The 15,548-nt window shown below is 34.6% G+C and overlaps 1 protein-coding gene across 2 annotated transcripts; it reads right to left on the bottom strand.

The window, feature by feature from the left end:
• Positions 1 to 111: 111 nt before the first annotated feature.
• Positions 112 to 7,638, bottom strand: LOC121808652 (SNF2 domain-containing protein CLASSY 3-like). Of its 2 annotated transcripts, XM_042209241.1 has the most exons (12): positions 7,434 to 7,638; positions 7,257 to 7,326; positions 6,617 to 6,687; positions 6,309 to 6,474; positions 6,096 to 6,176; positions 5,702 to 5,833; positions 5,274 to 5,492; positions 5,080 to 5,202; positions 3,176 to 4,984; positions 2,737 to 2,987; positions 2,315 to 2,470; positions 112 to 2,131 (listed from the first exon to the last, which is right to left on the bottom strand). In XM_042209241.1, exons 2-12 carry the CDS (start codon positions 7,300 to 7,302, stop codon positions 266 to 268), a joined length of 4,920 nt encoding a protein of 1,639 aa, XP_042065175.1. In that variant the 5' UTR covers positions 7,303 to 7,326; positions 7,434 to 7,638; the 3' UTR covers positions 112 to 265. The 2 variants fall into 2 exon arrangements, with proteins under 2 accessions (XP_042065175.1, XP_042065176.1); XM_042209242.1 differs by lacking the exons at positions 7,257 to 7,326; positions 7,434 to 7,638 and adding an exon at positions 6,865 to 6,934.
• Between the last annotated feature and the right edge of the window lie 7,910 nt (positions 7,639 to 15,548).

The raw sequence follows: 15,548 nt of genomic DNA on the forward strand, positions 1-15,548 counted from the left end.
ATATACTAGATGCTCAGGAAAACATACTCGAGCTCTGTTTTTTAATTATCAATGAAATGAAATAATCATTATCTGGATTATGAATCAATAGTGGCTAGATACAGAAACACAAACATGAACAGTTGAAAAAATGCAATTATTAATGGTCCACTGATGAAGATATGCATGTGTTAAGCTGCAGCAAGAATCTGAAAACTAGACAGTTGGAAGAGAGCTTTAATAGAGTGGCTTGAAACAATAAGAAACTAGACAATGGTAGGTTGGCTCAATTTGTGAGACCAAATGTTTCAATTAGGTTGGTCTCTTTGGGCTGGTTGATGATCTTTTCAAACATATCTTTAAGACCCTCATGAGCAACCATAGCCTCTAGAATCCTGTCCTCAATAGCTAAAGATGCCTGTTTCTGTTGGTTGGTTTTTGAAGATGAGAAGACCAGCTCAGATAAACGCTCCTTCTCAGCTTGCCTGCAGTATTTGTCATCCTCTTTTGTCCCGGAAGTCATAAGATGGTAGGTGTGGACGAACTTCTTCTGTCCGATCCTATAAGCACGGCATATCGCCTGCCTTTCAACCGAGGGGTTCCAGACTACATCCAACAATACCACCCTTGAGGCCCCAACCAAGCTTATCCCCTCTGCACAGCACTTGGTCGATGCAAGCATGATCTTGGATTCATTTTCCGAATTATTGAACAGATTAATCAAGATCTGCCGCTCTTTTTGTGGTTGCTTCCCTTGCATAGTAAGAATCTCCTTGTCTTCAGCCCATTTGAACATTTCTTTCAACTGCTCCTTTATAAGCATAAGAGGGTGAAGATACTGGCTGAATACGAGTACTTTCTCGTTCACAGCCATACAGAGGCGAATTAGCTCCATGAGAAACTTGGTCTTGATGCCTTCTTGGGGATTAAGCTTGGAAGCCTCAACTGCAGCCATGTCAATCCCAGTCTTCCGACTTTCTGTTGTTTTACAGTTCATCAACAGATATGGGTGCACGGATAGCATACTAACCTCATGTTCATACTTGAAGTTGCTGGAGTCCTCTATTGTCTCAATCACACTCTTCTGCAGTGCTGGGGGTTTGAGAAGGATAACACAGTCTCTCAAACCGGGCAGGCTCTGCTTGAGGATGGTGCCTGTGTGTAGATTAACGAATGGCGACATGCAACCTTTTAGATGCTGCAAAGCACGTTGTGAAATCAAAGAAGACTGTGCATGCTCCCTCTTATTTTTATTTCTACTGCTCCAAGACGTTCTCTTTGGCACGGCCGCTTCAGCAAACATCTTCTCTTGTGCTAACACATCTGCAACTGCTGGCCTTACTATACGGAGTGTGTTGAAGAGTTCGCTAAAATTGTTCTGGAAAGGAGTTCCAGAAAGAATGATCCTCTTCTCAGTTTTAAGCTTGAGGAGAGCATTCCAAATGTTGCTCCTAGAATTTCGAGGCGTGTGCCCTTCATCAAGAACAACCAATCCAGGCACCTCCAACAGTATTCTCCGAAATAACTTGTTCTCTGTTGCCTCTCCGGCTAGCTTCTCAAACAAGCTGTAGCTGATTCCTAGAATGCCCCCTACCATGCTCCAGCTCAATATCTTGATCATACGCGTAACTTTATTATTCCTTTTCTTTTGAGATATACGTCCAACAAGAGCCTTGCTCTCCTTACCAGAGAATTCAGTATTGCTCAAGTTATGGAAGGGGAACTCGACATTCCATTTCTCGAACTCTTCTTCCCAGTTGAGGAGAGTGCTGGCTGGGCTAATGATCAATGGCCTGCAGCCTGGGAACTGTTTGAAGTATGTTTCGATGAAGACCATAGTCAAACGCGTCTTCCCAGTCCCCGGAGCATGGGAAATGATGCATCCACCCACTCCAGCTTGCTTGGTGCTCTTCAGTTTATCAAGATCGATGCTTCCTGCCAGGTTTTTCCACATGAACTCAAAGCCTTCACGCTGGTGCTCGTACATACTATCTCTTACACCTGGTTTGATGTTCCATACTGTACCAGTAGCTTTACTACTGCTTCCAGCAGCATCAGCATCATTGGTTGATATATGAAGATCATCAAACTCGAAAAGATCTTCTGTTTCATGCCTTTGTTTTCTTTCCGAGTCCCTGTAAGGTCTTTCCACCTGCAATAAGGTGAATAGTAAGAAACTCAATTGCGTAAACATAATCAACTGCGATTTAAACACAAGTCCAGCTGAGGGAGATTTATAAATCAGAATTCAGATAAATTTTAGTGGCAATAGCAGGAGATAAGAGATATTGGTCAAATTTTGTTAAATAAGAAAGGTATCTGAGCAAATACTAACCCATTCAGGCATGATATCCTTCGGTCCAAGGGCCTGAAAACGGCAAAATTTACATACTAATCCTTCATCATCTTCTAAGACCAAGTCATGTTCCCCTTTAGAACATCTTTCGTGTTGTGTTTCTTCACGAGGAGGGTTTTCATTTTCTAAGTTATCCTGCAACCCATAAAAATAAAGTTAAGTCATACTCTATCCGATTCAAAATAAAAAGTATATGTAAGATATAGATTAATTTCCAGATATCTCAACCACAATCAACTTAATAAAGTCAGGTATTAGAATAGTGAAGGAACTCAGTTCTACACTACAACTATTTTTGAATCTTGAAATGGATCCCTCAATTATGGTTAAATTATGTTATTCTTTCACTGACTTAAAATAGAGATCCAATTTTCAGCAAGTAATGCTCAAGATAGACTAACCTTGGGGTAGTCAAGGGGTTGCACTTCATCCAAAGCCCAACAACAGTCTAGATCGTAAAATAAGTTGTCAGTCTCCTTTTCATACTCCGTTTTCTCCACCGGTTTTGGTACCTCATCTTCAAATCTGAACTTCAGTGGAAGAGTATCTGGAGTAGGTGGTGCGAGTCCCTGCATAGCTTCTTCATATATTTCCTTTTCTGTAGGAAGTTGTCCACTTCCCAATACAGCATTTGCAAGCATGCGGCATAACTCTGAAAGCAAAACAATTTTAGTATTAGCAAAAATTCATCCATTACAATGTTGACCAGAGAAGTGAAAGAAGAGCATTCAACTCATTTTGATCTACTGATTTATTTTAGTAATATATTATCTTCTTGCTTGTTCTGTTATTCTGTTTAGTCCATCAATGAGATAAACACAAAAATAATCACTTCATTACCGTTTACTCCTTTTGGATATGATTTCTTTCCTTCCCTCGGCACCTCAGTTTCCTTAGCCATGGGTACGGCCTCAGTCCAAGAATTATCACGTGAACCTGTTTCAGTTTTTTCCTCATCAGTTTCTTCTGAGTGGGAGGGGGTAGCTGCCTTCTTTGGTCTGCTGCGGACCTTTTCACTAGCTATGCCAGCACGCATTTGTGAATCTGAAGCCAGTCCTGCTTCGTCTTTTGACTGGGAACTAGGAGTAGCCTCCTTTTCTTTAGCCATGTCCGGGGTCTTTTTCTTAGCCGGAACATGTGAGTCTTCGATTTTTTCCTTAGCACCATCATGACTATGATCATAGCCATCTCTTAAGCGTGAGGGAAGAGCTGCCTCCTTTGGCCCAGATGGCACTTTCGTTTCCCTAGCCATGCCCGGGGTCTTTTTCTTAGCCCGAGCATGTGAGTCTTCACTTCTTTTCTTAGCACCACCATGATCATGATCATAGCCATCTCTCAAGTGTGAGGGAAGTGCTGCCTCCTTTGGCCCAGATGGCACTTTCGTTTCCCTAGCCATGCCTGAGGTCTTTTTCTTAGCCCGAACATGTGAGTCTTTGATTCTTTCCTTAGCACCATCACGACTATGATCATAGCCATCTCTTAAGTGTGAGGGAAGTGCTGCCTCCTTTGGCCCAGATGGCACTTTCGTTTCCCTAGCCATGTCCGGGGTCTTTTTCTTAGCCTGGACATGTGAGTCTTCAGTTATTCCCTTAGCACCACAACAATGATCACAGACATCTTCTAAGTCTGAGGGAAGAGATGCCACCTTTGGGCCAGATGGCACTTTCGTTTCCAGAGCCAAGCTCTCTGTCGTAGCCTTAGCACGGGCAAGAAAATCTGAACTGGTTGCTTCAGTTCTTTCCTCCTCCTCCTCCTCATCATCATCATAATGATCAGAGCCATATTTTGAGTCGGTGGTAGGAGCCACCTCTTTTGGCCCCGTTGTCCATTCCTGTGACTGGCCCTTTTCATTGTTGGGTTGCTTAGAGCATGTCTCGTTGTTCAATCCCTCTTCTGCATCAGTTTTGTAGTGAAAAAGTTCATCCAATTCTTCATTTTCTTCTAGGACTTTGCTTGCATCATGAGGCGGGTTCAACCACTCTATGTTGCCATCAGAGTTCCCCACTTCAACATCTGCATCAAGAGAACTGCCAGAATCACTACCAGTAGGTGGTGAAGATGCCTTCTTGCTTCTCCCCGTCTTTCGTTTAGTCTGATTTGCAATACCAATACTCATCTCCTGCTCTGGATCATATGCCCTGTCTTCAGAGTCTTGCATAGATGTACTAACATCATCACTGTCAGACTCAGGGCTCAAGGAAGAGCAAAGAGATTCATCTGAGCATTTATCCACGTAATCATCATCAACATTATGATTACATGCTTCAACTCTTCTCTTCAACGATGAGTCAGGATCTTTCCTCTTCTTTACATCATCACTGCTGGACTCAGAGCTTGAGGAAGAGCAAAGAAATTCATACGAGCTTTCATGCACATCATCAACATCAACAACATTATGATTGCATGCATCACCTCGTCGCTTCAATGATGAGTCAGAATCTTTTCTCTTGTTTCCGTCATTGTTGAGAAAAGATGGTATCTTTTCACTCTCTCTTCTGACATTCTTTGTAGAAGTGGTAGCAATACCTTCATCTTGTTGCTTCCTGGTTGAGGATCCATTCTTTGAAAGTATTTTCCTCTTCTTAAAATCTGATTCACTTATTTTCTCAATTCCAAACTCTTCATAATTCCTATCTTCATCTCTGTTCACTACAGAAAGAAAACATCAAGTTTCCATTATAGGAGTAGTATTTAAATTTTAAAACAATAGCTGTTTGCAGGAAAAGCCACAAATTTATTCATACCCTTTTGTGCAGATGATCCAGTCCCATCAGCTTGTAAATATGGAGATTTGCTTTTCTTAAGCAGACCTTCGATATTTCTCTTACTTGTAATCTCCCTGAAACTCCTACCTACATTGTTGTTGGCTGAAAAAAAACACAAAGATGTAATAAATTAGACATTACTAGACAGAAAAAAAAAGCGATGACTTTGTCACCTTTATCCGCCAATGTAGTCGAGTCATCTGCTAATGTGTCAAAATCAGTGAAATAGTCTCTAGGAGTGAAGATCATAGAATGATGAGCAGAAACTGCGTCTTTTCTTGCACTGGCCCCGCCAACATTCTTGCTTAAACGAGCAGCAGAGCCGAGTTTGGTTTCATCAAATGTCGGGATCTCAATATCCTCAGCCATCATATCTTCATCGCTGTCACTCGCTGACCATGACGAAAAGATCAGAATCTTAACATATGAGTTTCTGCAACTGTACTAATGTACTTTAAATCAAACAACACATCAAGAAGCTTTACTTTTCATATTTCACAAACCTTAATGTGGTTTTAATTAAGCATCAAGAGGATCATGGCTATGCTAGAAACTGAAAAACTGAAAGATAAGACCAAGAAAAAGTTTGAAAAATAATCACCTAGTAGGATAATGGAGATCGGCTTGTGTGACGAAGAACCTCCCTTCAAACTTCCCTTGCCGGAGGACCTTATCTTTGTCGATGAAAATGATTTCCGACTAATGAATTCAGCTTTATCGATAACCGCAATATCTGAAATTTTAGAGAAATCTGAGAAACAGCTAAGTTACACGGCTGGCTATGGCTAAGCTAATGTTTAACATATTCACTAGTATTTTGCAAAACATAGTCAACAAATTGTTCATTCTGATTGCTAATGTGTGCTGCATACCAATACTACGCCAAGGCTTATAGTTTCAAATTTCCAAATGCAAGGACTACTATTAGGTAAAAATAAGCCAGATTTTAGAACTAGCAAGCAGATAAAAATGGATTCCATATACTAATACTTAACCTTCTTCAACACGAACTCTTCGATGGCTGACATCCTCACGGGATATTACCACAGATGCAAATGGTTTTTGCCAAGAAAAGCCTGCATATATATGGAAGTAAATACTAATGAATCAACATGAGCTTATACAACTTTTTTTTTAATCTTATAAACAAACAATTAACCATTAAAAGTTTTATACTCCTATATGATAGTACATCTTTATCAAAGTACCTGGTGTTTTTGTTTGGCCTCCAACACTTGGAGTTGGCATCTCTTGTGTCTTCCTCTTTGTTGTGCTAGCCGAGCTCGAAGGATTCACCCCTATGCACGCATCTCTGTTGGATCTCCTTCTCCCAGGAATACCATGGAAGAATGCCTCCTTAGCTTCTTCACAAGTCTGCATATTATAAAGGAATCCAATTCAGTAAGAGAAAACATACTACTATTATTTTATTTGAAATAAAAATCAAATCTTTATGCACGATCACCTTCTATACACACACACACACATACATTTTCGAAGAAATACGAAGGCTTACCTTTTTCCGAAGTTGAGGAGCAGCAAGTCTAATTCTCTCGATTCCTCCATTAATTTCTTCGGATTCTAAATCTGTTAGACAACCGTTGGAGCTCGTCAACATTGATTGTTTAATTAATTCACACACTAATTTTATTTTTGAAAAAACAACAAAAAGTAAAATATTTATGTAATCATTCCTCCTAATCTAGTACTATATCCTTGCAAAAAAAGTATTAAGAGACATCACGAGATATTTGATCGACTAACCCAATTTTTTTTACATTTTTGTATATTCATGAACATTGGCTTGCAATGGAATGTAACAAGTGAAAAAGCAAATAAATAGTGTAGCGTGTAATGAAATCCGGTCATTGAATTTTTTTTGTATGTCATTAAAATTTGGCAAAAATTATTTATTCAAATAATTTTGTACAAATAAGACTATGAACAAACTTGCTATGTTAGTGAAAGAAAAGGTAACTGAGAAAAACAAGACACCATGCACTTAAACAGATTCTCTCTCTCTCTCTCTCTCTCTCTCTCTCTCTCTCTCTCTCTCTCTCTCTCTCTCTCTCTCTCTCTCTCTCTCTCTCTCTCTCACACACACACACACACATAGAGAAAGAGATTTGAAGAGAGAGGGAAGAATAAAGAAATACCTGACGAAGAATAAAGAAATACCTGACGAAGATCTGCTGCTATCATCACCCATGCTTTTTTGAGTATGGGCTGAAAATGAACATGTTTTTCACAAAATAAGAGAAAATAAAAGTAGGATTTAATTTAATTTATTTTTTTAGAAGGAGTTTTGCATGGAGAAAGAGAGAGAGAGATACCACCGGAATGCAGCGGCGATGACGGCCGGAACTGGAGAATTCGCCGGAGCTCCTGAAACTTGCCTTTTTGAGAGAGAGAGAGAGAGAGCTAACAAAACACTAAATTTGTGATGTTGTGAATTGTTATATTTGTATTCTCTTTAAAATTTTCACGTTACTCCAATCTCCAACACGCTACTAGAGAAGAAGCAGTGATGAAACTCTATTTTTGTCTTAAATTTCTTTAATAGGGGACTATTACACCATTCTGTTTCACAAATAAATAATGATGGTTTTTGGTAATTTTTGCAACTAAAGAGGTAAATGTCAGTTTTTGAATTTTGAGAATGGGAATTTGGCGTATAAAACCAAATGAAATAGACAGAGTCGTTTATTACAAGCATCCCATGGTTAAACACTTGAAAAAAAATACTCCTAAATTTATGCAAGTGGAGATATTTCAATCCTGGTGTCGGAACATATTTTCGATAATTAATCGTGAAAAATAATTTATCTAACATATTCCATCGTTTTTACTTTATTCGTTTTGTTTACAAGGTTAAAATTCATTAATGCGCCAGCTCTGAAATGCAGCTGACATGTGGATCTTTGCCATTTTGATTTTTGGCTACCAAAATATTTATTGCAATTGTATAAAAATAAAAACAAGAAAGGAAATAGTTTTCGGCTGTTAGATTTTGGGTTTATCTGCTTCATATTAATTAATATGTGTAGATTGTAAAGTACTCTCTATTTATTGTTATAAACATAAAGTATAGAAGTAAATAAGCGTAATATTGTGCTATAAGTATTTTATTAAAAAAGAAAATGACTGTAACGTTGCAAAAATGAATATGTACTATGGGGATGTATGGACTATACTTCAATAGTCATATGATTAAATCATAGATAAGACAAAAAAAATAGTACCCTTTGTATAGCTCGAGACTTGTAGCTTGAATTTTTTTACTCATTCCATATTGGAAAGAATTGCATGAAGTTATTTTTTCTTCTTCTTTTTATATTAATATCAAACGATAAAGGCATTCCGGTGAAAAAAAATATTGTGTAGAGTATATTCCTAAAATGATAGTGGTAGAAAATAAAATTGAGTTAATATGTAAAGAAACATGTGAGTATTCATTCGACACTACTCTACTAGAGATCTAATCAACTCAAGTAACAATTGTAGCCACTTTAAAGGATAAACTTTTTAGATTTATAGGTTCTAAACCTACTCTAATCAAACTCTAAACGGATTCATCAATCATATCACCTTATATTTTTAGAAGCTATGAACATATATACATTTAAAAAAAATTACTTTATTAAGGACTCATAGTAAGAAAACTCACATAATTAAATCAATTTATAGTCAATTATGCAATTTAAAAATTACCATAAAAATAAAATTTTGATTTATTCGTAATATCTCACAACGAGCACTTTTCGTGAATTTGTATTTGATATAATAGTAAAAAAAGCATATGAGGACATCACCGATGTTGACTTAAACAATGACGTCAACTTATAAAAAAAACAACATTGGTTAGGAACATCAATAATAAATTACACCGGGGCAACTAGATTTTTGTCATGTGATGATTACTAACGAATTCAAATTTTATAATTTTTTCATCTGATTTTTAAAGTTATGGGATAAGACAAACCGGATATTTTTTTTCTCTTAATTTGTCCATTATTACTAATAAAACTACAAATATGCGTAATAGCCCTATTATTTTAGCAATCTACATTTTTATAGTAGACAACTACACATTTCAACTCAAGAGTATGACACTCTATTTAGTTAAAAAATCTTACAATAATTTTGTTATTCTAGTTAAGCCTCATTAACAATTTTTATGGTTTAATTAATTTGTATCCTTAAAGAGTCAATCTATTAATTAGACTAAGAATGTTTTTCTATAAAAAGTATAAAAAATTAATGCCATCTAATAAGATTTAAAAAGAAAATGTAAAATAAAAATTTACGAAATTTGGGCAAGTTGAAATGTTGGGCAGCAATAAAGTTTTTGTAGCCTGTGTTAGCAGTATTTTCCACAAATAGAGATTGCTTCTAATTTTTTATCCTTATTAAATTATCAGTCTACTGTTTTAGGCAAACCTCCAAAATTCTCTATATGTACAGCAATGAATAGAACAAATGTGAATTAATTTGGCAATAAATGCAACGAATCAAATCTGACGATTGATTTAAATTTTATACGGAGTATTATGTTTATTATTTCAGATACAACAATTTGAAGACTAAATTAATTAGTACTAGTATTAATTTAGAGTTATAGAGATATGAACACATCGAACTAATTTTAATACTCCCTCCGTCCCGTGCTACTCGCACGTTTGCTTTTCGGCTCGTCACAAAGTTCTTACACTATTTATAATTTAAGTTAGAATTAATGCATTTAATTAATATGTTAGTTTAAGTTAAGAGCTCTTTTATTAAGTGATGTCTCATTACACCTAAAATTCTTTTTTAATTACACAAAAAAATCAATCCCAATTTTACGGCCTAAAATGAAAAGTGCGAGTAGCATGGGACGGAGGGAGTATTATATTGTGTAAAATTAATTGACGATATATACCTTGCAGGTGTGTATTCTTATTCTTTTAATCTATCTCCTTGTTTATTTTAATGTATTATACATAGTACTCGTAGTATATTTTTAAAGGATTTGAAATCCTGCTAACTTTATAAAATTTAATACTTATTGCTATAAATCATTAGTAGTAATAATCTACCATCATCACCTGACTATTCTGATACAAAACCAAACATGTCACACTAATATAGCGCGGTTGGTTAATAAAGAAAAGTAAATCATCATTTTTTTCTTTCACCCTTGTTAATTAGTGTCAAGTGTCAACCTTCAATTTGAGGAAGTTCTAAGAATTTCATTTTGTGAAAAGAAAAATACTTTTTCATTTACCCAAATTTGTTATCTGATACTTAATTAATTTTTGGCCCTCTGGCAGAATAAGCAAAAGATAAAGAAGCCTATTGCAGTTTTTGTGATGGACATGAACTGCCATGGGAGGATTCTCTGCAAATAAATGCAGAATCATAAAAATTGCACTACAATCCCTTTTTTTCTTTTTTATTGAATATTAGCATTTGTTTACATTAGATTTACATCACTCGGCGATTCAGGCTACCGTCTTTAATTTTGTAGGGGCTACACCCCAAAGTAATTTTTGTATTTACTTTTATAATGTTTTTAAAATTATTCAAAATTTATTATAAATTGTTATTAAAAACCAAATTTTATTATAAATTGTCTTTCCATCGGATATACTGTCAGATTTTTCTTTACTACACATTTGACTAAATCCATTTCTTTATTGTTCGATTTAATACTACTACTACTACTTACTTTTAATTAATTAAGAGTTCTATAATTTGATTTAGTTTTTCATTCCGAATACAAGGCAGAAATTATATGAATTAATTAAGAGTTAGTTCAATACTTTGATAATTTTTTTGTTAATTCCGACTACAATTCAGAAATTATGTGCATGGCTAGTCGACTTCAAATTCACTATCAATTTTTTTATTTTATTTTATTTTTTACAATGTCTTTAAAATTATTAAATTTTTATTGAAATTGTTATATTAAGTCTCTATCACTAATCTGAATTTTACTAAAATTAGTTATACTAGTTTTTAATAAACTTGAGAAAATGTAGTTCATAATAATATTTACTGTATTATTTTCCGTTCCTATTGATTTTACGTTTTATTTTGTTTTTCTCCGGCTATACTGCCATTCCAACGGATTTACATACCTCACTACATCCATTTCACCAATGTTTAATGAACTCTACTTACTTTTAATTACTTAATTCAAAGTCCTATAATTTGATTTAATTTAAGTTTTACGTTCGAATTATTCCCATTAATCATGTGGCAACTTGTCTTTTTAAAGCATAGTCCACGCATTGTTCTTACTTTCTACATTTGGCAAATCGTCTAAACGTAAGTAATTGTAAAAATAAGTATAATCATCCACAAAATATAATCTTATTTTTTCCATTTTGATAATTTCATTAAATTAGTCTCTACCTATTAATAATAAGTTTTACTCTCTAATAAAGGGATCTATTTTTTCATTAATATAATCCAACCACTATTATTTTTACTTTTTCAATATTATAATAAAATTCATGTGGTGTACACTACAACCCACCCAATTCAACACTTCTTTCACTAAAATCTATTAGTTATCTTTATCACAAGATTTAAATAGTATTAAAAATGGGTCACTCACCCCTTAAAAGGCCTTATAAGGGAAGAGTTATCCACACTTATATAAGATAAGAGAATCATCATTGATGTGGGCCGTAAATGACATCGGTCTTCCACTCGTGAGGTAGATAAGAGATAAAGAGAAAACCATTATCGACTTGGGCCCGCTCTGATACCATATTAGAAATGGGTCACTCACCCCTTAAAAATGCCTTATAAGGGGGAGGGTTATTCATACTTTTATAGGTGAGCTAGGATCGTTACCAAGTCGACGTGGGACAAGATATTAAGAATTTTTAACACGCCCCATCACTTGTGGGTCGGAATGACACATCAGACTTCCATCACGTGGGTAGGCAAGAGAAGAGATAAAGAGATAAAATTCATCAGAAACTTGGGCCCGCTCTGATACCATATTAGAAATGAGTCACTCACCTTTTAAAAGGCCTTTTAAGGGGTGAGTGACCCATTTTTAATATGGTATCAGAGCGGGCTTAAGTCGATGATGGATTTTATCAGTAGTAGTATTTGTTTTTAAATACCATTGCTATATTCTCTCGTATTTTTGGATTGCTTGCAGGCTTCAACATTTTACCTATTTTCGGCAATATGCTCTAACAGTAAATTTCCGATTTTATTTATTTTGACATTTGGTATGTTTTCATCCAGTTGACCTGTCGGATTGTCTTTTCATCAGGCTTTTTACACAACTTACATATTAGAAATGAGTCACTCACCCCTTAAAAGGCCTCATAAGAGGGAGGATTATCCACACTTATATAGAAGAGATATGATCATCACCAAGCCGATGTAGGACAAGATATTAGAATTTTAACACGCCCCCTCATGTGTGGGCCGGAATGACACATCGCACTTCCATCACGTGGGTAGGCAAGAGAAGAGATAAAGAAAATAAACTTCATCATCGACTTGGGCCCGCTCTGATATCATATTAGAAATGAACCACTAACCCCTTAAAAGACCTCATAAGGGGGAGGGTTATCCACACACTTATATAGAAGAGATATGATCATCACCAAGCCGACGTGAGACAAGATATTAGAATTTTAACATTACTAAATCTACTTCTTTAATGTTGAATTTAATATACTACTTACTTCTAATTTGAAATGGCTAATTAAAACCCCTCTAAAAAAATAAATGGGCCCAAGCCATTAAATGCGTCACGTAATAGAGAACGCATATAATCTTTCAAAAGAAATTTGGTTTCATTGCATTTGAATCGACTTGTGCTATTATTTACATTCAATATGAAAATTTTTCCGTGTGATGTCGAGATAAGGACTTTTGGAAAATATATAGAATTTTTTTTTGGTGAGCACGTTTGAAATGTGGTCAAAATGTAAATTGGGAGTTGTAAAATGAGGCCAAATATAAAACAACTATTTATCTTAAGTAAAAATCAACTAGTTTCTTTGATTATTTTATATTATTTTGAGCTATTAACACTATTGATGCAACGCCACAATCTTATGCAATAACACTCAAAATTACATTTTAAATATGGGAAATTAGTCTCTAATATCATGAACTTTGCATAAATTCTGTTTTTTTTTCATGAACTTTTAAATTAGTACCCTGAATCATAAACTTTCATATCAGTTTGGTATTTCCCACGGCATGTCAAGAGTAAAATCCGGCTAGCTTATGTGGCATTTTGAATCATATTTGGGAGAATTGTTATAAGTGGCTTGTCATGTTGGCATATCTATTTGAAATATTAAAAACAATACTACTTTTATTTATCAAAATACAACTCTAAAAACAAAGAAAACAAAACAAATTTATTTAAAAAACACAAAGAATTCAATTAGAAACACACACCTGACGCTACGCTGCAAAAATCAAAACACAAAACCTTGTTCTCTTTAGGAACGCATTTTAGGGAATTTCTTCAAAGATTCTGGGATTATTGGTAAAAGAAAAAAGCAACAACAATTTTAGTTATCTATTTCAGCTTGTGGTCGATGAGGTGGGTCCCTGATTTCATTTTTTTTTTCAATTTCCGTCGTTTTTTTTTCACAAATCAGGGAACACAATCTGAGCAGCCCCCATTGTTGATTTGAAGAAAGCAAAGGTTTTGATTTTGAAAATTAATTCCAAGAAAAGAACAAGAAATTCACAAAAATTGAAACCTATTCAAGTGTGCAGTCGGATTACCCGAATGGAGTCCAAATCGATGAAGATCCCTGATAAAAGCTGCAATTGAGAGTTAATTGCAGATTCAGAGAATGAAAATTTGCGTGAGGTGAGAAACAAACGATGCTGTGAAATAAAAAAAGAAGGTTTCAATTAAAGATTTGGAGGTGGAACGACGCCGTTTCAATAGGGTCCACGTGGATTTTCCGATTGTACACGCTGGCATAAAGTTACCGGAAAAATAGAATTCGGGGCGGGTCGGGGAAATACCAAACAGATATGAATGTTCATGATTTATGGTAGTAATTGAAAGTTTACGGAAAAAAATAGAATTCGTGCAAAGTTCATGATTTTAGGGACCAATTTCCCTTTAAATATTAAGCTTGACAGACTTGTCCCGCGCGATTAAAACGCTTGGATTATTCGAATAATTATTTTACCTTTTTAGCGATATATGAGCTATAATGAGTTTTACAAATTATTTATGTTATTCTACAGAATTAGTTAACGAAAGTAAAATCATAATGATGATTGATGCGTATAAAGTTTATATTATTGAATTGTTTGTATAGACTCGAATCAGTTTGAAATTGACTGAACAAAACCAACATGCCAAACTTTGACAGTTCCACTCTATTTGATTATATGTGGCGGAGATTAATCAGAACAAATCCACTTTTTCAATTGTCTTTCTTTTCTTTTGTTTTTCTGGTTGAAGTCATCGGGGAAGATACTGCAAAAAACTTATACAGTATTTTTTAGAACTACAAAATGAGACGCAGTTACTTGCATTGGAATTTTTTTTAAAATAACAATAATTTAGGACGCAAAAGATGCGTTCCTAAATGAAAGATAAATTTACTTAATCTTTTATTTTTTAGGAGATTTTCATTTACGTCCTCTAATTTTAATTGAGATACTAATAATAAAGACGCTTTTTAAAGCGTAGTATATTTTAAAATATAAATTAACATTCTTAATTGCATTAAAAAATGTCCTTAATAATTTTTTGATAGTGAGATAGATTTATGGCATGAATTTCGTAGCTATTAATAAAAACAACCCGAATTCTAAAAAATGTAAGTATATTAATCCAACTTGTAAAAATGTTTTGTACTCTACTTAATAATGAAATTCAACAGTTTATGATAAAAAAAATAATTAGCCTTATCTAAAAAAAATGCAAAATAATATACTGAGATTTCATGGAATTTGAAGTTGTAGAAATGACACGAGACTTCAATTACGACCATCACATTTTCCGAATTTGTTTATTAGAGCATCCCCATCCATGCTCTTAGGCAAGAGCATGGAAGTGGGTCCGGACCCACTTTTATTCATTTTTTATTCTCTGCTTTTCCCCAAGAGCACAATACTCACATTCATGCTCTTCCGCAAGGACATGCTCAAGGGTCCCACCATTCTATTATTCAATTTAAATAAAAACATTTCCACAATATTGGAATGCATTAAAAATACCACGAATACTATTACAAATTACTAAAAAATTAAAAATTACATAATTCAAATCCTAAAAATTAAAAATGAAAATTACATGATTAAATTTTTTTAAAAAAAATTCAAAAAAACGGTAATAAACGACTATATTTTTTGGGAATCAGATTTTATTTTAAATTTTTGGTATTATTTTCGATTTAAAAAAAAAAGAAATTACAATGGCCAATCGCACGTTGCTACGTCGTCAT

Source organism: Salvia splendens, chromosome 6, assembly GCF_004379255.2.
Source record: "Salvia splendens isolate huo1 chromosome 6, SspV2, whole genome shotgun sequence".
NCBI classification, from domain to species: Eukaryota; Viridiplantae; Streptophyta; class Magnoliopsida; order Lamiales; family Lamiaceae; genus Salvia; species Salvia splendens.